The 23,825-nt window shown below is 35.5% G+C and overlaps 1 protein-coding gene across 1 annotated transcript; it reads left to right on the forward strand.

The window, feature by feature from the left end:
- The first annotated feature begins 1,814 nt into the window (after positions 1 to 1,814).
- Positions 1,815 to 23,825, forward strand: LOC130954183 (DExH-box ATP-dependent RNA helicase DExH14). Its single transcript, XM_057880915.1, has 49 exons — positions 1,815 to 2,095; positions 2,269 to 2,330; positions 2,426 to 2,597; positions 2,809 to 3,250; positions 3,346 to 3,411; positions 3,743 to 3,847; positions 3,949 to 4,251; positions 4,611 to 4,727; positions 4,844 to 4,903; positions 5,537 to 5,608; positions 5,720 to 5,836; positions 5,916 to 6,077; positions 6,783 to 6,848; positions 6,964 to 7,116; positions 7,204 to 7,287; positions 7,984 to 8,058; positions 8,142 to 8,273; positions 8,407 to 8,472; positions 8,960 to 9,025; positions 9,129 to 9,251; positions 9,356 to 9,505; positions 9,782 to 9,994; positions 10,380 to 10,535; positions 10,642 to 10,866; positions 10,981 to 11,082; positions 11,188 to 11,268; positions 11,359 to 11,439; positions 12,439 to 12,642; positions 12,753 to 12,869; positions 13,016 to 13,138; positions 14,188 to 14,277; positions 14,353 to 14,478; positions 14,591 to 14,653; positions 15,493 to 15,581; positions 16,042 to 16,132; positions 16,341 to 16,490; positions 16,573 to 16,764; positions 16,888 to 16,953; positions 17,314 to 17,469; positions 17,565 to 17,708; positions 18,775 to 18,842; positions 18,934 to 19,099; positions 19,378 to 19,440; positions 19,656 to 19,751; positions 19,842 to 20,009; positions 21,198 to 21,368; positions 22,012 to 22,161; positions 22,241 to 22,372; positions 23,485 to 23,825. Exons 1-49 carry the CDS (start codon positions 1,989 to 1,991, stop codon positions 23,569 to 23,571), a joined length of 6,270 nt encoding a protein of 2,089 aa, XP_057736898.1. The 5' UTR covers positions 1,815 to 1,988; the 3' UTR covers positions 23,572 to 23,825.

Consider the following 23,825-nt stretch of genomic DNA (forward strand, 5'->3'; position numbering starts at 1 on the left):
CTCCCCCCGTCTCGGCGGCGCTGTGTTTTTGTTGAGGAAGAAAGGAGCGGCGTGGAGGAGCAGTGGCATGGAGCGGCTGCAGCGGTGTGGAGCTGCTGCGGCGCGAAACAACACCTCCTCTCGCTTCTCTTTCTCCCCCCTCCCCTGTCTTGGTGGCGCTGTGTATTTGTTGAGGAAGAAAGGAGCGGCATGGAGCGGCTACGGCGGTGTGGAAGAAGAAGAAGAAGCGGGCAGTGGCGGGATCGGTAGTGCGGCGGCGGTGCGGTGGTGCTCTCTCCCTTCCCCCTTCTTCCCTTCCCCTCCTCCCCCCTCTCGCCCCCACCCCCTTTCTTTCCTCCCCCGATTCTGTCTCTCCCTTTCTTTTCTTTTTTTTTATTTTTTATTTATTTTATATTTATTATTTTTTAATAAAGGATAATTTGGTAATAAAAAAATAAAATTGGTAAAAAGGACCATTTTAAAATAAACTGAAACCTTGAGAATCATTTTAGAGCGAAAAAAAGGTGAGGGACAAAAAAATTTTTCAGTCCTTATGTTAGGAACCAAAATCGTACTTATCCCTTTTAATAACAAAAAAGGTCGGGGACGAATTTGATTTTCGCCTCAATCCTTAGGGATGATTTTCGTACTTAACCCTAATTATTTTTACTATTTTTTTAAAGTTAAAAGTGAGACTCGAATATGAGATTTTTATTTGAGAAATGAGAGATTATACTATTTGAATTATAACTCATTGACAATTATTGTTACTAACTTAGTCTTACTTAATTAAGTGTACATATAAAACTGTAATTATACTGATATTTATGAAAAAGAATTTTTCTAGAGAACTAATTTGGAATATAATCAATTAGTTAAAAAATATGCTAGTTGTATATAAAATTAAAACAATTTCTCACTACTCCTATTTTCTGAAACGGTTTTGTTAGGTAGACGACTTTTTTAAACAATGTAAACAATGGACTCTATAATTGATCTAATAAAGTAAAAAAATACTCCACCTCTAAATTACGACTAAATCCCCATTTTGGTTCCTAAAATTTAAAATGACCTATACTGGTCTTTCAGATTCAAGTTTAGGCACCAATGTGGTCTCTCGACTCTTTTCGGTGATGACTAGGCAAACAAAGTGCTCAGAATGGCCACGTTGGATGATCGAGTAAACGACGTTGTTTATCCTTATCACCCAAACAAGTCAGAAATGTCGTCGTTTTGTATATAAAGAGGGAAGAAACGATTGAGACTCAAAATAAAGTATTCGTCTTCTTCTCTACCTCTACTATGCTTCATTTCTAACTTGTTTGGACGCCAAAGATAAACGATGTCATTTACTCATCATCCAGCGTGGCAGGGAAGGTGCAATCTCAGCACTTCGTTTGCCTAGTCATCGTCGGAAAGAATTGAGGGACTATATTGGTGCCTGGACCAGAATCTGGAAGACCAATATAGGTAATTTTGAATTTTAGGAACCAAAATGAGTAATTACGTGAATTTCAGAGACTAAAATGAGGATTTAGTCCTAAATTACCTTTTAAACATAACTATCTGTACACATCCAGTGAATTGAACATCCAGCCATTGTTAACTATACATTAGTGAGTAAATCGAATTAAAAGAAATAACCATCTAATTAAAAATAATGAACATAATCATTTACATATCTATTAAATTAAATATCTAACATATTTATTGTTCATATTGTTTAGTATTCTTATTGTTTACCTATACTTTTCATTTATGAAAATTATATTCGAGAATGATTTTGGGTATTACTTGCATAAAAAGTAAAATAAAATAAACCGAGAAGCAGCAGCGGGAGTGGGAAAAAGCGAAGCTGCAAGACAGTAGCTCTTACAAACTGGTTTCTTCCTCCTCCTTCGTTCTTCCTCATAGCAAGCAAGAGGAATCTTTTTATTCACACTATATAAAAGTATTTTAATCTTCGCTCTCGTCAACCGCTATCGCTGCAAATAACAATAACAATTAAGATGTTGATTCAGATTCCTCGCTTCACAAACTCCCTCAGAAACCCCTTCGATGTCGACCAAGCCTACCTCCATCGCAAAACCCTACTCCACAATCAAAATCCTCGCAAGTAATCATCATCATCATCATCCATAATTTTTTTATTTTTATTTTCAATTTTTTTCCTACTTTGTGTTTGGTTGCCGAGAAAGTAAGCACAATAAAGAGAAAATTAAAAACTGTAGTGCATTTTTGTGATTTTGATTACTTTTATTTTTTTCCGTTTATTTTGTTCTCATGTAGTTCTGCGAACTCGCTTGATGAATCGGTACTTGCACGGAAGATCGTGGTTGGATGGGAAGAAGGTAATGAATGGTTGTAATCCAATTGTAGGAAAAATAAAATAAAATTGTGTAGTTAGTGTTAACATGTTTCTCGTTTTGGTGAATTGGTGAAGCAGCTTCGTGGGAAGTGAGGCAGGCGTACAAGCAGTTTATAGGAGCAGTGGTGGAGCTGACTGATGGCGAAATGCGCTCTGAGGAGTTCCAGGAAGTGGCGCTGACCGTGTACCGCCATTTCGGCAGGCCGATGGAGGATGAGGATTATCTTGATAGAATTATTGCGGATAAGAAGTGAGTATTTGTTTTAGTGACCTATAAGAAGTGAGTATCGATTGCCTTTTGAAGGTTTGAATGATATTATAGAATGCAGAGGCCACATAATAGTCTGACTTCTATGTATTTGATTGATTATTAGTTAAGTTTTGAATGTGGAGAACATGGAGCATTTGTGCAAGAACTTTAAATTGTTGGTGCGTGGCATTTGTTTTTGCCTTTTTGGCAGGTTAGAATTGCAAAAGCTTGTTGGTCATGCTATTGCCGATACAAAGTTAAGGCATGTTGCGTCTCTAGCACAGAATCTTCTGAACTTGCAGCCTAGCAATAAACGCCCTGCCTTGTCTTCGGAAAGAAATCTGGATGATAATGAGGATTTGGAATTCGGGGCTGATTTTGTTTTCCAAGCACCAACGCGTTTTTTGGTTGATGTATCATTTGATAATGTAGATATGATGGATTTCAGGAGCACACTTCCTGTATCATTTCATGAAGAACAATATGCTCTTACTATTCCAACAGATCAGTCTGTTGATGCAGAAAAGTTCAACTTGACTTGGATAAGAGAAGCATGTGATAAAATAGCTAGGAATTCTAATTCTCAGATATCCCGAGATGAATTAGCAATGGCCATCTGTAGGGTTCTTAATTCAGAAAAGCCTGGTGAAGAGGTATTTCTTGTTTTCAATGTTCTTTAATAGGTATATAATTCCAACAAAAAAGTTCGCTGCAACTTTGAAATTTACTCTTTTTCCGTGCTTTGCAGATAGCAGGAGATCTGTTAGATCTGGTTGGTGATAGTGCATTTGAAACTGTGCAAAATCTTCTATTGGTGAGGATTTCCTATCCACCCCTCTTATTCCATAAAAAGTTAATAGTAACTTTTTGTGAACTTTGCCTACTCTGCTTATTGTCAAAGAATTATTGATTTATATTATGCGCCAAGTTTAGCTTTGAATATTCTACATCCCTTTTTTTGTTGTTGTTTTGAGTTACACTTTTGTGTTGGTTGTTGAGCTTCACTTTATGATTTATTTCACGATTGACTACCTCATGACAGTCTAGCTACTTTTTTATTTTATATTTATTTCACTTTGAGATTTATATATCTATTTTAATGGATTTTTATTTTAATCATGTGTCATTCATCCAACAATTTGCAGCATCGAAAGGAGATTGTTGATTCAATTAATCATGGCTTGTCAGTATTGAAGTCTGATAAAAATGCTCCAAATTCTCAGTCTCGTATGCCTAGTTATGGGACGCAGGTATTTCTGTATTCTCTATGATTGATCTATACTTTTCACTTTAATATTACGAAATGCGCACATATATGCTGTCAATATATAAGCTACTGCCTGTTTTCTAGGTTATCGTTCAAACAGAGTCAGAAAAGCAAATTGACAAGCTTCGGCGCAAGGAGGGAAAGCGAAACAGAAGGGGAATAGAATATGGCGGTGATGGTGACTTGTCTGCATCTGACTTCTCGTCTTTACTACAAGCAAGTGAGAGGAAGAATTTATTTGATGATTTGATTGGTTCTGGGGATAAGTCCCAGTCAATAGCCGTAACTGCTCTTCCTGAAGGAACTGCGAGAAAGCATTTTAAAGGGTATGAAGAGGTTACCATTCCTCCTAAACCAACAGCGCCAATGAAACCTGGAGAAAAGTTGGTAATTCTCTTAAATTATTACCTGTGGATACCATCATTTAATGTGAGATGATGATATGGGCATTAGAGGATGAGAGCATTGGTGCTTAATTGATATTTGAAATGGGTGACATGATTGACGTGTTGCCACTTTTTTAGGTTTGGATACTGGAAATTGATACCATGCCACATTTTGAACATTAAAACATATAGTTTGCATATTTTATATCCTTTGCACATCATCTATCTTCTATAAGTCTCTAACTGAAATATTGGCAAAATGCATGGCTATTGTCTCTGCCATCCCCTAAGATAGTAAGTAATGGTTTTTTGAATAGGGGTTATGTTTAAATCTATCTTTTATAATTATGCATTTTCCAGATTGAGATAAGGGAGTTAGATGACTTTGCTCAAGCTGCGTTCCGTGGTTACAAAACGCTAAACCGTATCCAGAGCAGAATATTTCAAACTGTTTATGGCACTAATGAGAATATACTGGTGGGTTATTTCTATTCTGGTTTTCAGACATAATTGATATTGATTGGAGAGGGGTTTCATTAATACTAAAGAAAAACTGTCACTTATATAATGAAGTGATTTTCATGTACTTGCAGGTGTGTGCTCCCACGGGAGCTGGGAAAACTAACATAGCCATGATTTCCATTCTACATGAGGTGAATAAGCAGATTTTTATTTGCTCTTTTCCTGAATATGATTTATTCGTTTCATATGAAATTGATGTTTTATATTTATTTCTCCCCCTCTATTGCTTCATGAGACAAAGAATGATGTGGATGTACTAGCTGTTAATTTGTAGATTCCAACTTTCTTTGTCCTAAACTTGTATAGATGTGGTTTATTTTTCTATTATGATACACCTTTCTAGTAATTTTTTCTGGGGTAGATGTTAGATACAAAAGTCTTTTTTTTTTTTTTTTTCATTTAAATTGAGTGCTCATCTATGATTGATTGTGCTTTTTCTTTTTGAGAAGATTTATATTTTAACATTTTGAAGTTGACATCAATTTGGCTTTGAAAATAGGTCACATTCAGATAAGCAATATAACAGTGAACTAACATGCTAATTAAGATTAATTGTAATAGAAGTTACTACTAATAATTTTGTTTAAGGATGGAATAGATGTCAAAATTCAAGGTATTAGGACCTTTATTAATGTAAAAAATAGAAAGACAAAAAATTAATGACAACTTTAGAATGTTAGGACTAAAAATAGTCTTCATTTTCTATCTAAAATAAGAACTTATTTACTAAGAACCATTTTCCATTATGAATGACTTGTATGCAGATCGGACAGCATTTTAGGGATGGTTACTTGCACAAAGATGAATTTAAGATAGTTTATGTGGCTCCAATGAAGGTATTTTGATGTTTGTGTTCCTCTGCTTTTCTGTTTTTCTTATAAATATTTTTTTTTCTTTTATTCCCTGCCTTTTGTAAGGTTTCTAAGTTCATATTATTGTCCTTCTAGGCTTTGGCTGCGGAAGTCACATCAGCATTTAGCCAACGTCTATCTCCTTTGAATATGGTTGTCAGGGAGCTAACTGGAGATATGCAGCTTTCTAAGAATGAACTTGAAGAAACTCAGGTTTCTTTATATGAAAATTACAAAATTAGCATTTCCTTTCTAGCTTGCAAACTAAAGTTTTCTGCGTTGTTTGATTCAGATGATAGTGACAACCCCTGAGAAATGGGATGTCATTACTCGCAAGAGTAGTGACATGTCACTCTCTATGCTGGTAAAGCTCTTGATCATCGATGAAGTGCACCTACTCAATGATGATAGAGGTCCTGTAATAGAGGCCCTAGTTGCTAGGACCCTACGGCAGGTAAATCTTTTATGATTAGACATGTAAGTATTGGTTTTGGTTAAGCTGACATTGAACAAATAGGTTGACGTCTCTCACTGCATCCACTTGGATTTTTATGGCCCTAATTTAAATTTTTTTATCGAGTTTTGATCAAAGATTTTCCCCCTCCCTTTGTTGTGCTGGTTAAGGGAAAAATGTAATTATGTATGCAAGCTGAAGGGCAGAAAAATGAGGGAAGCTGTGTATTTATATGATATGCCAATCTGTGTGTGGTGCTATTTGCATTACTTGGTGCTGCCACTGTAACTGTTATATATATATATATATATATATATATATATATATATATATATTTTGGTGTCTTTGATGATTGTTGGATGTGCCTTGCAACTCTAGACCAAATTTTATGACTAGGTTTGTTGGGTTTGGTAGTAGAAAAGAGGCAAAGTTTTTGTGGCACTATGCAGTTGTTACCACTATTTGGTTGGATCGTAGTGCACACACTTTCAATGATAGATTTTCTGACAAGCATGTTTTATGTGATAGGATTCGAAGGCTAGCATCTGTTTAGTGTAAAGCTCATTATCTTTATAGGGAACTTCCCTTCTCAGATATGTTGAGAGATTTGGAAGCTATGTTTTTAAGATAAATCTATTTTTTTGTTTTGTCCTGATGATAATTTATGTTCTAACTGTATACTTTCTTCTATCCTTGTGATATCAGGTGGAGTCAACTCAAACAATGATACGCATTGTGGGCCTTTCTGCCACTCTTCCCAATTACCTGGAGGTCCAAACAATATATAGTTATATAGTTGTTTTTATTACCTCCATTGACCTTTACATTCTGCATATTAAAGTATTTGCAACCTTACCTGCATGTCTTGACTACTCATTCTTGGCAGGTTGCTCAATTTCTTAGAGTAAATGCAGATACAGGTCTTTTCTTCTTTGATTCTAGTTATCGTCCAGTGCCTCTTGCACAACAGTATATTGGAATTAGTGAGCCAAATTTCGCAGCTCGAAATGAATTGTTGAATGATATATGTTATAAGAAGGTATCTTTCCATTTCTGTTATTTTCATAATGTAATAAATCTTTCATTGATACTAATTTCCTAGTTCTGGCTCTGTTCTTTGCTAAAGGTTGTTGATTCTATCAGGCAAGGTCATCAGGCAATGGTATTTGTCCATTCACGGAAAGACACTACAAAGACTGCTGAGAAGCTGGTTTGTCATTTTGGAAGTTTATATATTTATGCTTCTATATTTGATGTCCTGTCCTAGTATTGTAGTGTTTGTTGAGAACGTTGTTATTCGACGAAATTCGCTGATTTATTATTTGTCAGGAACTGGTCACTCATAAATTGGGGTTTGATATAAGTTGTTGAGATGAGCTGAGAAATGGTTAAAGGTTACCCTTGTGTAACCATCTTTTATTTCTCACCACATTACTAGGTTTTGGCTCTTATAAAGAGATAGAGATCCTTTGGTAGTCCTCAGTTTGGTGTTTTATCTTTTACTTTTATGTTCCTTTGGTAGTCCTCAGTTTGGTGTTTTATCTTTTACTTTTATCGGTTATCTTCAAGACTTCTTTTCCAACCAATTTTGTTAGAAGATTTAGATTCTGATTCTGATGGTGTCTTCTTTTACAAACCTTTCTTTTAGTTTTTCAGAATGTACAACTAAATATGATAGAGAATAGAGATAACTATCGGATTATAGTTTGTCTCTACTATGAAAACATATTACTTGAGAAAGTGGACTAGTTATTTCTTATTATTTGAGTATGAGCATATCTTTTGTGGTTCTCTTCATTACTTCCATTTGGACTTTGTGAATGCTTATGGCTATTTACTTTTGTACTTATTATTGTATTTTTATCTGTCCCATGCTTTGCTTCTGGTTTCATCATATCTTTGGCAGGTTGAGCTTGCTCGGAGGAGTGAGGATTTGGAACTCTTTGGAAATGATACTCATCCACAGTTTAACTTAATGAAGGTGATAAGAATGAATATATCTCTATTTTCAGTGAATTCTATGTTTCTTCTAAGCTGATAGTTTTTTCATCTTATGCATTTCAGAAGGAAGTAATTAAATCCAGAAACAGAAATCTTGTTGAACTTTTTGAATATGGCATGGGTGTTCATCATGCTGGGATGTTACGTGCAGATAGAGGGCTTACTGAGCGGCTTTTCTCTGAGGGTCTCCTGAAGGTATAGATTATTCCTCTCTCTCTCTCTCTCTCTCTCTCTCTCTCTCTCTCTCTCTCTCTCTCTCTCTCTCTCCTGATTAGTCTTTTATAAGTTGCATGTATTTTAATGTTAAGTATGCAATATGCTGCTTTAGGTACTTGTCTGTACAGCAACATTGGCATGGGGTGTCAATCTTCCTGCTCACACAGTTGTCATTAAGGTTTGCCGTGCTGATTACCATGTCTCTTATTTGTTTTGTTTATATAAATATTACAAGGATAATTAAATTCTTTCCTATCGCTTTTATCCCTCCAACTATGGATCCAATACCTTGATACTATCTTTGTTTTCCAACTATACTAATTTCCAAGAAAGTGTTTTCAGTTTCAATCTATAGTCTTTTTTTTTTTTTAATAAATATATCCGGTAGCATTATTTCTATTTTTAGTATGCCTTTGCCCTAGGATGAGGTTTTGGGACAAAATCTTAGTGCTGATATATCATATTAAATAATTTTATTTTGCTAACAAGTTTGTGGTTAGATATGGACCGTACCCACTGTACTGTGCACCCAAAGCTTAGTTTTTCCCCCTTTTTTTACCTTCTTTATATTCAAGGGCTTCAGTATCAAATTAGCATGTTCTACAAGGGTATCGGTGGTCTGATGTTATTATGGTCTTGTAAATGATTTGAATAATGTTCTCCAGGGTACCCAATTGTATGATCCAAAAGCTGGTGGGTGGCGAGATCTGGGTATGCTTGATGTTATGCAGGTAGGACATGGACCTGTCAGTTTTAAGGACATATAGGTGCTTTTTTCACGACTTCTGCTTTATAATTAGATAAAGTTATATTTTCATGACATGTTGCTTTTAGATATTTGGCCGAGCTGGCAGACCTCAGTTTGACAAAAGTGGTGAAGGTATCATAATTACATCTCATGATAAACTAGCTTATTATCTGCGACTGCTGACAAGTCAACTCCCTATAGAAAGCCAGGTAATAATAAGGAAAACGATGGGGAAGTTATATTCAGGATCAGCACAATATTAATATATTTGGGATCGTGTTGACTGTTGAGTGACTTGTTTGATCATTTGCAGTTCATTAGCTCCTTGAAAGATAATTTGAATGCAGAGGTGGCATTGGGTACTGTAACTAATGTCAAAGAAGCCTGTGCATGGCTTGGCTATACCTATCTCTTCATACGGATGAGGATGAATCCTTTGGCATATGGTATAGGATGGGATGAGGTACCTAACCACAAACTTACCTTTTATTGAACCACTTTTCTACAGTATGTTTGATTATAGATCAGATAGGGTAGATATAACATTAAGAGGTAGATGAGGGTTAAATTGTGTTCTACATTTTCCCAAGTATTTCATTTGTGCTCTCTCGCTTACCATTCTGAGAAAATATTTTGTTGATTGTCTCCATACATTCAGAGGGTTTCTTTCTTTATTTTTTGTGATAATCTGTATATGTTGTCTATAACTCATTTGGTTTCTTGGTCTTCTATGCTTTAGGTGATGGCAGATCCTGGCTTAACGTCTAAGCAAAGATCTTTTGTAATTGATGCTGCACGTGCACTCGATAAAGCTAAAATGATGCGGTTTGATGAGAAAAGTGGCAATTTTTACTGTACTGAGCTTGGTCGCATTGCAAGCCATTTTTACATACAATATTCCAGTGTTGAAACATATAACGAAATGTTGAGACGCCACATGAGTGACAGTGAGGTTAGTTTTATTGATTTTGATCCAGTTTCACACAAAGTCTTAGTCTCTGTTAAAGATTTCTGCTCATTTTTTTTATATCCTATTTTGAAGGGTTTTCTTTGCCCTTAATTTTGCTTTTGAAAGGGCTATGATTTTAGTTTTTTCTGTGTTCTGCCCATGGCTGTTCCAACAGCTTCCATATGTGGAGAAATTTGGCAGCCTTGCTGCATTCTTAGTTTTGATAAAGTTCAAATATTTTTTTGGTTTAATTTTCGATGCTTTCTTGCAAGCCTGTCTAGACATTTCGGGTCCAAATAGCATTCCCCCCTTCTTTTCTCTTTTTATTCTCTTCAAATAATTATGTGATTTTGTCTTCTCATGTTCTTTTGACCTATTGTCACTCTAGGTGATTAACATGGTTGCACATTCATCTGAATTTGAGAATATTGTTGTTCGAGAAGAAGAACAGAATGAGCTAGAGATGTTGGTTCGCTCATCATGCCCATTAGAAGTTAGGGGTGGTCCTTCCAATAAACATGGAAAGATATCCATTTTGATTCAGGTTGGTCTTAAGCTTTTGCCTTCGTAATCCTGTTGGGATAAACCTAGTGATTGCATGAATATTATATGTTTTTTTTTCACCCCCATTTTTTTTTTTTTTTTTGCAGTTGTATATATCTCGAGGGTCTATAGATTCTTTTTCTTTGGTATCTGATGCTGCATACATAAGTGCAAGCTTAGCTCGTATAATGCGGGCTTTATTTGAGATTTGTCTGCGAAGGGGCTGGTGTGAAATGTCTTTGTTTATGTTGGAATATTGCAAAGCTGTGGATCGCCAAGTTTGGCCACACCAACATCCTCTTAGACGGTTTGATAAGGACATTTCTGGAGAGGTTTTTTCCCTTGATTATTATTAATTATTATCTTCACCATATCTGTTAGCTGTATTTCATACTGGTGTGTGATGCAGGGTATTCTTTTCTTTCTTTCTTTCTTTTTTTCTCTAGATATTGCGGAAGCTCGAAGAACGTGGGGCTGACCTAGATCGCCTGTTGGAGATGGAGGAAAAAGACATTGGGGCGTTAATTCGTTATGCACCTGGAGGAAAAGTATGTAACTTTCAATATGGATTGTGTTCTGAGTATTTCTTTCAGATGTGGGTTAAGATGTTCAATAAATGTCGATTATTTTTTTCGTAACCCTGTCCATTTTAGTTGGTCAAGCAATACCTGGGGTATTTTCCATCAATTCAGTTATCAGCGACAGTCAGTCCGATAACTAGAACTGTTCTGAAGGTATTTACAGAATGAACTCAATTTTCCAGGCTATTCAGATTGCAAATTTCTTCATTACATGATATAGCTTTGATATCTCATTATACACAGGTTGATTTGGTGATAATGCCTGTTTTCATTTGGAAAGATCGTTTTCATGGTACTGCTCAACGCTGGTGGATTTTGGTAGAGGTGAATTGATTTTCATATGAATAAATCATTTTACAAATTGCTTGGTTTTTGTTATAATCTGACCACTTTTAATTGCATGATCCTTTGTGGAATTCATCTTGATTTGTAAAAGTACATAAATGAGTTGTTTAAGTGCATAAATATGACTCGTTTGTGCTATGAAAGACTTCACATATCATGTCAAGGGTAAATTTATTGAAGTAAATAGAAATAAGTACAAGGAAATTGGACTTCTAGAGGATAAAGATCCCAGTTATTTAATAATGATAACAAAAAAGTGGGAAAGAGAAGATATTAATGGGGCATAATTGCAAAAATTTCTCATCCCAGAATCTTGATATAATGACCGCATTTTTTATGCCATATGTAAGCCAATGCATAGTGTTATTTTTATCTTTGTTCAGAGACTAAGAAACTGCACAAGTTGCAAACATGGTTATGCCATGTCAAAATGGTGTCCATTAACTAGGCTAGGTATTTATTGAGTTCCTGCAAATACTCCTACTGGAATTTTTGCTTTTGATAGTGTCTTAATTTCATTGGTTGTTCTGTATAGTCCACTCTTCCTAGCAGAATAAGGGTTAGCTGTTTTTTGTAATTTTTTATATATTAGTATGCATTCAGCTTTTTATCAGATTTTTAGAACGGTTAGAATTATTTATTTTAAATCCTTGAGTTGCCCAAAAGCCACATATTTGAGCCATCTCTCATTGGTTTTTATTCTAACTAGATTGATAGCATAAGCATTTAGATTATGGTATAGGAGATGTGAAATGTGTGTCTGCCCCACATGTTGTAGCATGCCAAGTAGCCCCCTTTTATTTCTTCTCTATCCCGCCCCCCCCCCCCCCCCCCCCCCCCCCCCCCAAAAAAAAAAAAAAACACCAAAAGAATATAAAAAATTCCTGGATATCATTATACAGAACTAGATGTTTTATTTGTGATTACTTGATGATGAGAACTCCCAGTTGGATGCATATCATCAGCTATTTTGTACAGGACTCTGAGAATGATCACATTTACCACTCAGAACTCTTTACTCTGACAAAGCGGATGGCTAAAGGGGAACCTTATAAACTTTCCTTCACTGTGCCCATATTTGAACCACACCCGCCACAGTATTACATTCATGCTATTTCTGATTCTTGGCTTCAAGCAGAAGCATTCTACACTATTACGTTTCATAATTTACCATTGCCAGAGGTATGATGCTTCACCCTTTTTTCTTTTAGATTTCAATTGCTATTGTATGGCATCTGGCTCCTGGCCATTGGTCAAGCTGTATCTCACAATTAATCTTATATTTTTCTCAGGCTAGGACTTCTCACACTGAACTCCTTGATTTAAAACCTCTTCCCGTGTCTTCCCTAGGCAATGTTGCTTATGAAGCGTTATATAGATTTTCACATTTTAATCCTATACAGACACAGGTTGGTTCATCTGCTTTCCTACAATTCTTTTTAGCTTTTGCACTGTGGGTTTATAATTTTTTTTGGGTGACTGACTGTGGGTTTATATGTTTAAAGTGTAAGCAAGTTATGAATAATTTTATAGTGACTTTACTGGCCTTGTGCAGATTTTTCATGTCTTGTATCACACGGACAATAATGTTCTATTAGGAGCTCCAACTGGAAGTGGTAAAACTATATCTGCTGAGCTTGCTATGCTTCATCTTTTCAACACGCAGCCTGATATGAAGGTTTGTACATGAATTTGCTAATGCAGTGTGCAATATAGTATGCCTAGGGAACAAAATTATGGAAGGAAAATAAGATGTATATTTTGCATTTTATTTGAAGTTAGTAATGCTAGCTCTTATACAGGCTGGGAACCTAGATTTTACCTCTTGGATTCTGTGTATATATAATTTTCTACTTGACAAATGGGTTACATTATTAACTAAACAAAAAATGTATTTGGATATAAGGTACTTTAATTTAAGGATATAAAGATTTTGTCAAGTGGACAGTTATGCAAAGTCAGAGGTAGTACTTAATTATGCTGATGAACTGTGTTAAAATAGAATAAATTCACATTCTTTACTTGTGTGGATAAATGATGTAACTCTCTGTATGCATGGGGCTACTCCCCCCCCCCCCCCTCTCTCTTGCATTATTTCTTACATACATAACTATATCTTAATCTTTTGCCTACCCGGAAATATTTTATGAAGTGTGTGTGTAAGAGCTAGGGGACCACCAATATTAGGATTAGGTAGTCACAACAGCATAATAAACTGTGTGTGTAAGAATGGAATATAGAATTTTGGAAGAGAGAGTCGAAGAGAGTAAAAGAGTGAATGATAAGAAACAGAGGAGCTGGAAGGTATCAGGGTGATACTCTCCGGTCTCTAATGTATTAATGGAAGAGCCAAATACTGAAAAGTAGAGAACAAGGTAGCATTAGAGACGCTACCACTCTCCTAAGGTCCTGTCCTGCCTAAAACCTTCCTCCTCCTATTGATTCCCTTCACCCCCTTTAATTCATTGTCAATTCTCTCTCCTATAACAGAATTCATCCCTCACTCATGCCCTCCCTGCTAACTTTTCTGGCTGTCAAATTTGTTGCATCAGCTGGTCCCACTTTCTTTTCATTTCAACTATCGTTTTTTTTCATCCTTCTACAGTAAATAAAGGGGAAAGGAGTTGTTTTGCCCATCTTTTCTCTAACTAAATTATTTTTCCCTCATTCTTCTTTCTGTCCTCTCTTGGTAACAATATGCTAAAGCATGCTTTGAACTTATTTCAGGTTATTTATATAGCACCTTTGAAGGCTATTGTCAGGGAAAGAATGGGTGATTGGCAAAGGCGTCTTGTCTCTCAGCTAGGGAAAAAGATGGTATTATTTGTTGATTTAATTAGATATAAAGCTTAATGTATGGGTTGGTGGTAATGATGTCAAACTTGTTCTCAGGTTGAAATGACGGGAGACTATACACCAGATTTGATGGCCCTTTTGTCTGCAGATATCATCATATCTACCCCTGAAAAATGGGATGGTATCAGTCGTAATTGGCATACACGCAGCTATGTCACAAAGGTACATTCATAATGTCAGTGTATGCATGGGTGTGTTTAATATTATATGTTTTTACCAGTCAAATAGTGAGGTTTTCTACTTCATTGTTGAATCTGAGTGCACTGATCAATAGGTTGGACTCATGATATTGGATGAGATTCACTTATTGGGAGCTGATCGTGGACCCATACTTGAGGTATTTTCTTATAAACTAGGATATCCTACTGACTGTGCCTCACTTGTTCATTTGGTTTCTAGATAGAACTCCTGTAGGGTGCTGATGTAGCTCCCTTGAGGCTCAAACGGTTGGCTGATACTTTGACAGCCATAACCATTGATTACGAATATCCATAAATTGCACTATCTTGGGGAAATTAATTTATTGCATTCATATTGTAACTTGTTGCTGTAATCATGCACTTTTAAGTATATGATACGTAAAGCATTTTCTGTATTCTATTTTGAATAAGAGTTATAAACTTTCTTCAGCTTTCATGTTTCTTGTCATGCTTCACTTGCTTGTTAAATTTATATTCAATATTGATGTAGAAGTCCTTGCATGCTGGATTTTCTGCTAAAAGATAGTGCGAGATCATATTTTTTCTTAAGATGTGTCACTCAATTTTTAGAACAAAGGAATGGGTAAAAAATTAGCAAAGGATAACGGAGAATAGCAACTAGTTTGATGTCATATGTGGAGTGATGGAGAAAGGAGATATGTCTACTATCATTTTTTTTTTTTGCGTACCTTGAATTGTCAAGTTTTAAACTCTTCAAGTGTGCAATCAATGCTATTATTTAATGCATATGCTTGGAGTTGTATACGGAATGCAGAATGAGTTAGATGGTGTTCTGCTGATGATTGCCTTGTTAAGCGTCGGGATTGACAAGTTTTGATCTCATTTACCTGGATATTTTATCATTTGCTATACCCGCACAACAACTTACATTTTACTATTATTGACTTTCCCTGAATATTAATATTATAGCTAATTCCCCCATATTGTAGCTCACCTTTGTTATTTCTGTTTCTAGGTTATTGTTTCTAGGATGAGATACATATCATCACAAACAGAGCGAGCAATAAGATTTGTTGGCCTCTCTACAGCTCTAGCAAATGCTGGGTAAGTTTACTTGCATTTTTCTCCACATTTATGAATTTCCCCTCCATAAAAAGAAATTATTTGGCTAAGTTTGAGACCCCAACCTCGCAAGATTTGGGGCGTATAGATGTATGAAGCTTTATCCCCATGTTACTTGAAAACTTATTTTTAAATTCATTCTATTTAGAAAAATGGTTTTCATTTTACTGTTCAGTTGTACAAACATTTTCTAGATGTACTTTTGGTCCCAATCCATGTTACATGTTTTTTATTTGGTCCCTTTACTTCTTGAGAGCTTCACAGCAAGCATGGATGAACTGAACCATTACTTATATACACAAGTGATTTATTAAACCATAAATGTATGTTAACCTTCCGTAGAAATGGTTAGTTTTTTAAAGTTCATTATGCTTCTCCATATTTTGAAAAACTACATCCGTTTGTTCAATCAATTTATAATCCCTTTTCCCTCTGTATGTAGTGATCTAGCTGATTGGTTAGGCGTTGAGGAGACTGGCCTCTTCAATTTCAAGCCAAGTGTGAGACCTGTACCTCTGGAGGTTCATATCCAGGCAAGTGGATAGGTTTTTCATGATGATGGTGGCTTTTCATGTCCACTTCTGTGTCTGTTTGTTTTTAGTTGTTTCCATTATATTAAGGGTGTGGCTGGTAGTAGAAGATTTGGCACTGAAGGAAGAATGCAAATCAATCCTACCTCTTTTTTTCTAGCTGCCATACCATGATATCCTTGCAATAAAATTTTTGGTGTTCTCATTGTAGGGCTATCCTGGAAAGTATTATTGCCCAAGGATGAACAGTATGAATAAACCAGCGTATGCAGCAATATGCACACATTCACCTGCTAAACCTGTTCTTATATTTGTCTCTTCACGACGCCAGACAAGGCTGACTGCACTGGACCTAATTCAGGTTCAGATTGAATCTTTTTCAGGAAATTGTATTTATTACATTATGGTTTTCTGTTACTGATCTGTCCTCTCCATGGATAAAGTTTGCTGCCTCAGACGAGCATCCAAGGCAGTTCCTTGATATGCCAGAAGATGCACTGCAGATGGTTCTGTCTCAAGTCTCTGACCAAAACCTGAGGCATACTTTACAATTTGGTATTGGGTTACACCATGCAGGCCTGAATGACAAAGACAGATCATTGGTTGAGGAACTTTTTGCAAACAACAAGATTCAGGCACTTATTTCTTACTTTATGACTTGAATTTGGCACTTTCTTGATCTTAATGGAAAAAAATAAGATAAAAAATGAAAAGTAAAAATTATCCCCTAACTGATTAGTTGTATAACGTCAATGCAGATACTGGTTTGTACCAGCACATTGGCTTGGGGTGTGAATCTTCCAGCTCATCTAGTGATTATCAAGGTGATGTAGTTTCAGTCTGTTACATTTTGGTGGCAGTCATTTATTTCAAGAGCAGGAACATAGCAAGTAGAAAGGAACTTCCTTTCTTGTTTTGACCATACTCTTGCATTATCTCTGCTGTCCTTTTATACCTTGGTGAATTTAATAGCCAAGTTCAATACATTTGATATCTGCTCTCTGTGTGTTGGGTCAACAAGAAGGAATAAAATTTTGGTCCCTTCTTTTTTCCTTTAAAAGGCTGAGAAAATATCCATCTTTCTTATTTGGGGCAGACTAGTAAATGGAACAAAAGGTGAATCAAACAGACATTATCGTCAAATATTTATTTGTTAATTTATTAGTACTTTATTTCTTTCACAGGGTACAGAATACTATGATGGAAAATCAAAGAGGTATGTAGATTTTCCAATCACTGATATCTTGCAAATGATGGGTCGTGCTGGAAGGCCTCAGTTTGATCAGCATGGGAAAGCAGTGATTCTTGTTCATGAACCAAAGAAGAGCTTCTATAAAAAGGTCAAAATGGTGATTGATGATTACGATTGTCTTATAACTGAATAGCCTGAGCCTACTATGCTGAGAATTATATTGTTTTATCTTCATTGTTGCAGTTCTTGTATGAACCTTTTCCAGTTGAAAGTAGTCTGAGGGAGCACCTGCATGATCACCTCAATGCTGAAATTATTTCTGGAACCATTTGCAATAAACAAGATGCAGTGCACTACCTTACCTGGACTTACTTATTCCGTAGACTGGTTAGTGTTTTTAATGCATCAGTAAGAGTAAAATAGAAAATAGGGAAAAGCATAAAATAGTGTTTTTTTCAGCTTCCATTTATGGATACTTGCATTCCATGCAATTCTTAAATATATAAGCATCTTGCACAGCCATCATCCATCATGAAAATAAAATTTGTTTCCTTATTATTATTAAAAGTTCTGCATATCATGAGAAAATGAAAATTATGTCTCATCTGAACCGGCACGGAAACTGAGTGGTAAAGAAGCTTACTGGAAAAGAGAATGGCCAGTGAACAACGTGTGATGTGTTTGCATATTTGATTTAATTATTAATCGTGTGTCATATATGTCATTATTTTGTTTTATTTCACGAATCACAATTGCAACACTTTATATTTGAGCAAAATCCAGCAAAAGAATTGTTATATGTTGTGGAGGCGAGAATGTTGTTTAGGTAAGATAGGATTAGAAATGAATGCATTAAATAGAAAGTTGGGACGGCACCAGATGTGGAAAAGCTAGTAGGTGGTTTGGTTATGTGGTGGTCATCTATAGAAAGTCCACTGTGGAGACTTTTATTATAATATTAGATATAAAACCATTTGTATGGCTCGTACCTGATAGCTTAATCATATGTACACATCGATTATTTCCTTAACTTTGGGCTGCCATGGTTGTTGGTCTAAGTCACTATTTCATGGCTGAGTGTTTGATTTTTAGATCCAGAACTATTCATATGCCTCTATATAACAAGCTTAAACGTTCTACCATTTCACTAAATAATAATAAATAAATAAAGAAGAGAGTAAAATTTCAGCACGAGGCACAGAAATGAACCTGTGCAAATGCTTCAAGTCCAAAAGGGGGCCCTTTGTGTCAAGGGATGTGTTAGATATAGAACCATTCATGTGCTTCTACCTAACAGTTGAAACTTTTAGCAAAGATAGTTCATGACATTCATGTCATAGATTTTCCATTTTGCAGCCAATTTGTCTAGAACACTTTTGGTTCTCCGTGTATAAATATTACAAAGAATACATTGATCTCAACTATGACTAATCTTAGTAACCATTGTTAACAGATGGTTAATCCTGCTTACTATGGATTGGAGAATGCCGACCCTGAATTTATCAGTTCATATCTGTCTAGGTAATGTCCTGGAATGCCAAACATTTCTGAATTTTTTAAAGAATGATGTTGCTGTTCGTAGCAATTTTGACCAGTGGTGTCATTTTGGCAGTCTAGTACAGAGTACATTTGAGGACTTGGAAGACAGTGGATGCATAAAAATGAATGAAGACACTGTAGAATCAATGATGTTGGGTTCAATAGCATCTCAGTATTACCTAAGCTACATGACAGTATCAATGTTTGGTTCAAACATAGGTCCTGATACATCACTTGAAGTAAGAATTAATTTTTCTTTAGTTTCTCTTGTCTTTTTTATGTCTTCATCATTTGAATTATCCTTTTTTTGTTATTTGAAATAACCTTTAATCTGAGACTAATTTGTGTGTACAAAGAACAGTCTCTCAACCTGATATTGAATACTACAAGAACAAATTCCTCAATTTTAGGGATTGGTATTGATATTTGTAGAATTGAGTAATTTATGTCCAATTCCTATCACATATGGTATCAACTGTATCATTGTAAGTCAAATCATTTTTTTTTTATTGTATAGGTGTTTTTGCACGTCTTATCTGCTGCTTCCGAATTTGATGAACTCCCTGTGCGTCATAATGAGGTAATTGCTTTACCCTTCGTATTACACTCAAAGTCAACATATTCCAAAATAATAAATGCTGAAGCATACATTCACTATGCCTTGCACTTTAGAGATTTGAATATCTCTGTAGACTGAACTATTGCCTTTCCTCTTATATAACTTGATCCATTTCATGTTAAGCCAAAATTGATCTTGCTCGTAAATCAAATTCATTCAATCAAATTATGTCATAGGAAAAATACAATGAAGGACTGTCTCAGAAAGTTAAATATCCAGTGGATAACAACCGTTTGGATGACCCCCATGTCAAAGCAAATCTTCTATTTCAGGTTAGTCATGTCATTCAAATTTTATCTTGATATTTTTTTAGCCTTTTTGTTTTGGCACTCATGATCATATCCTTTTGGTCTGTGACACAGGCTCATTTCTCTCAGTTGGACTTACCAATTAGTGACTATGTCACGGACTTGAAGTCAGTATTAGATCAGAGTATACGCATAATTCAGGCCATGATTGATATATGTGCAAACAGTGGTTGGCTTTCAAGCTCACTCACTTGCATGCATCTTCTGCAAATGGTCATGCAGGTATTCATTCTATTTCGTTCTTCAGATTGACCTTTATTTTTCCTCTTCAGTTGGATAAATTGAATTCAACTAGCTAAACGCATGCCTGCCTATACTTTCTACTCCAGCTTTTTCTAGAATATTTTGATCATAAACATCTCTAAAAGCAAACAATGTGGTAGTGTACATCCTCACTTACGATTGTAGGCACACCAAGCAATAACTGCTACTTAACTTTCATGATATATGTTTATTACAGATGGTATGAGTTCATGAATCATTTTACTATCCACTGGAAAAATGAGGTCCATCATCCACAAATTATACAATTGTAAAGCTTCAGATTATTTTCATATTGCTTTCTGTGGTTAATGGAAGAGAATAATGGGTGATTAACTTTAAATTTGAAGTGAAAGTAGAATGTTCTGGTGTTAATGTTATTGCTAATGCTGTTTAATTTTCTACTCTCTCATCCTGATTAAGTGGGGTTGAGGAATGAGAAAAGTATTGCATGCAGCATTCCCTTTTCCATCATTTACATTGAAAGTTGTATTGTACTAAAAAATCATACAAGTTTACAGCAATAGAGAATGATAGTTTGCTTAATCAGTGAAGAGACTGATGAATATTTGATTTTATGTTAGAATCCATAGAAATGTTCTTTAGTTTTATAACATTATTTTCTGCATATTTTTGTGGTCTTTTTTCCTAATTGTGAGGGGAGAAAGATTTTTGCTGCAAGCAACATAACCTTTATAAGAATTCCATTGTTATTTGTTTGTATCAAAGAGATTACTTTACATGCATCATATGGTACTCTCCATTCAGTCCATTGTATCTTCAAATGCTTGTCATCCTTTCATGGTGCAGCTACATATATTTCAATCATAACATTGAACATCATCTCAGGGCATACATTACGCTTTTAATAAAATTGTGCATATATAACTTAGACCTACTTTATAGTTTTCACAATGGGTCTTTGTTTCTCTCCCCCCCCCCCCCCCCCCTTTTTTTCCCTCTTTTTGTGTTTGTGTGTGTGTTTTGGGGCGGAGTATAATTTTTCTCCCTATCCAGAATATGCTTTATAATTGCACTTTTCTCATTAGTACTTGCTTTCCTAGAGTGGTTCCTTCGATGGTTATGCCCTGTCGCTTATCAAGACAGAAAAAATAGCACTTTTCTCATACTTTGGGACCTTTTTTTTAGGGGCTGTGGTTTGAAATGGACTCTTCTTTATGGATGCTGCCATGCATGAATGCTGATCTAATGCAATCCCTTAGCAGAAGTGGAATTTCCAGTGTACAGGAATTACTAGATATTCCCAAGGCATCCTTGCAAAATGTAACAGGAAGTTTTCCGGCTTCAAGATTGTACCAGGTGAAAAGTCTGAATGAGTTTTATTTTTGTGCTTTATCTATATTGTAATATGTGCTGATGTATAACTTTGTTCTTTTGGAGAGGGAATGTTGAAGAAAGATGAATGAAAACTTGTCAATTTTGCACATGTATAATATTGTGGAAAAAAAAATGTGGGTGTTATGTGTGATTGAGATGCTTTTACTTTTGGGATAAAATGTGTGATTGAGATGTTATCATTGTCAATGAGTGTTTTTTTTTTCTTTTTTGGGATACGTTTCAATGATTTTGTTTTGCTAATAGCGTTATCCATTTCCAAATAGAAGTTGTTACAACTTGTAGCTTGCATGACCGATGGAGTTTACCCAGCGTAAGCACAAAACCTTTTAAAACTGGGCTTTGGCTTTGATGATTGTTAATCCTGCTATCATGCGACTATCCTATTAGTGGCACAAGGGTGTTTGATGCTGGAGCGAGTTATGTATGCCCACATTTCGAAGTCCATGTTTTGGATTTTACATTGTGTCATAACTACGCCTGATAGAGTTGTTCTTTCCTGTAATCATACTTTATTTTGTTTGGCAGGCATGTCATACCCTGTTGTTTATATGTTTTTTTGCTTCCATTTTATTTATTTATTTATTTATTTATTTTTTACAATCAGGACCTACAGCACTTCCCTCGTGTTAAAATGAAGTTAAAGCTTCAGAAGAAGGAAACTAATGGTGAGAGCTCCGATGCATTGTACATCAGATTGGAGAAGTCCAATTCTAGACGACACTCCTCTCGAGCCTTTGTACCTCGATTTCCAAAGGTCTGTCATCCATTTAATTTTCTATGATGTTTTGTAGTCAGTCTTCTGTAAATATAATCTTCTACTTCCTTGGTTGCAGATAAAAGAAGAGCAGTGGTGGTTGGTTCTTGGTAATACCTCTACATCTGAGTTATATGCATTGAAGCGAGTGTCTTTTTCTGATCACTTGGTTACCTTGATGAAGCTGCCTCATACACCATCCAACCTTAAGGTAAAACGTTTTTCCTTCATTCAAACTGTGATTCCACCATCTGCTCTTGTATGCGATGGATGCACTCAATAATATACATAAGATGGACATGGTGCAGTGCCCACCAGTTATTCTTCGTCCTTGGCTCCTTCCAATATATTAGACCGAATGTTGATGGAAATGGGAAAAGGGATAATATAAGAAGTTAAGGAAAAAGTTTCCTCCATCTCCATTTTCTACCATACTCTAATAACTTAATATGAATACCTTTGTACTCTTATTTTTTCACCCTCTTCATTTTCCACCACTTACCAAGTGTACCTTGCAAAAAAAGATAGTGAAATACCAGCAATCAAGGTGGTGAGCTTTGCTGCATGCTATTGCTATCCTTGCTTTGTGCCATCTTGGCCCTTCTCCTTCTACCTGATAATTTCTTGTAGTATCAGATTGCAGGGGTATGTCCCTAGTGAATAGGTGAATACACTTGTTAAGATAGGATTAGAAATGAATGCATGAAAGAGAAAGTTGGGCTACTGTCTGATATGAATAAAGATGGTAAAATCTTGTGTTAAGCGTTTGAACATGAGTTGAGAAGTCCTGGAAAGAAGAGTAGATCATAGAAGGTAGTTGAAGCTAAGGGTAGATAGAGACTGTTAGAACTGGAATTAGAAGAGAAAGAATCTTAACTATTATTGTAGGATTATTGGAGAAGTGCCAAGAACCCTGTAAAGAATACTCATCTAAGGAAAGCTTTGAACTCCTCAACTAATGGCAATGCACCCTAACTAAACCCCTTCTCTCGTTATTTATATTCCTCATACTTGTAATTAACTCCTAAGAAATAGACGTGAAAAATCCGCAGGTTAAACTATTAAAAGAGATCTACGCCTCAATGCTTATTGCATTGGATGTTTAGCCTTTAAATATTTACAAAAGTTAGCAAATTTGTAGATCATTTTATGAATTTATTTCACTTTGAAGAGACTATCAGGTATGCAACATGGAGTAATGATGTGATAATGTATAAAAGTAAACATTTGTTATAGTAGATTTATTGACTTACTATTACTCTATTTCATTGCAGTCAATACCTTTATAGTGGTATTTATTCCTAGATACACACTGTCTTGCAGGGTATGAAACTCATATTAGTCTCAGATTGTTACATTGGATTTGAACAAGAACACTCCATTGAAGGACTTATTGGAGGCCGGCATTAGCAAAACATTAGTAGTTGAGTCATCACTGTCCACTAGCTTTGAATTATGGTATATGTTATTGTTCAAATATACAGTTTCCTTGTTGTAGGGGTGAGGGTAGTTAGGTAATTGTAAAAGGTAAATGTTTTTGTTACGATAATGGGATATTTTTTTGGTGCAGCTATGGTGAAGAGGAAAAATAGTAGAGATACAGATTTATTTTGATAGATAGATAGATACTTATCTATGAGAATGTGCCATTTTATTTTTATTAA

Source organism: Arachis stenosperma, chromosome 10, assembly GCF_014773155.1.
Source record: "Arachis stenosperma cultivar V10309 chromosome 10, arast.V10309.gnm1.PFL2, whole genome shotgun sequence".
NCBI lineage: Eukaryota > Viridiplantae > Streptophyta > Magnoliopsida > Fabales > Fabaceae > Arachis > Arachis stenosperma.

What these genes read in the sequence shown, in the direction of transcription:
- LOC130954183 (XM_057880915.1), top strand. Translation starts at nt 1,989, where the DNA reads ATGTTGATTCAGATTCCTCGCTTCACAAACTCCCTCAGAAACCCCTTC. An exon ending in TAACTAGAACTGTTCTGAAG is followed by an intron (nt 11,269 to 11,358) that starts GTATTTACAGAA and finishes CATTATACACAG; the next exon opens with GTTGATTTGGTGATAATGCC. An exon ending in ATCAGTTCATATCTGTCTAG is followed by an intron (nt 18,843 to 18,933) that starts GTAATGTCCTGG and finishes TCATTTTGGCAG; the next exon opens with TCTAGTACAGAGTACATTTG.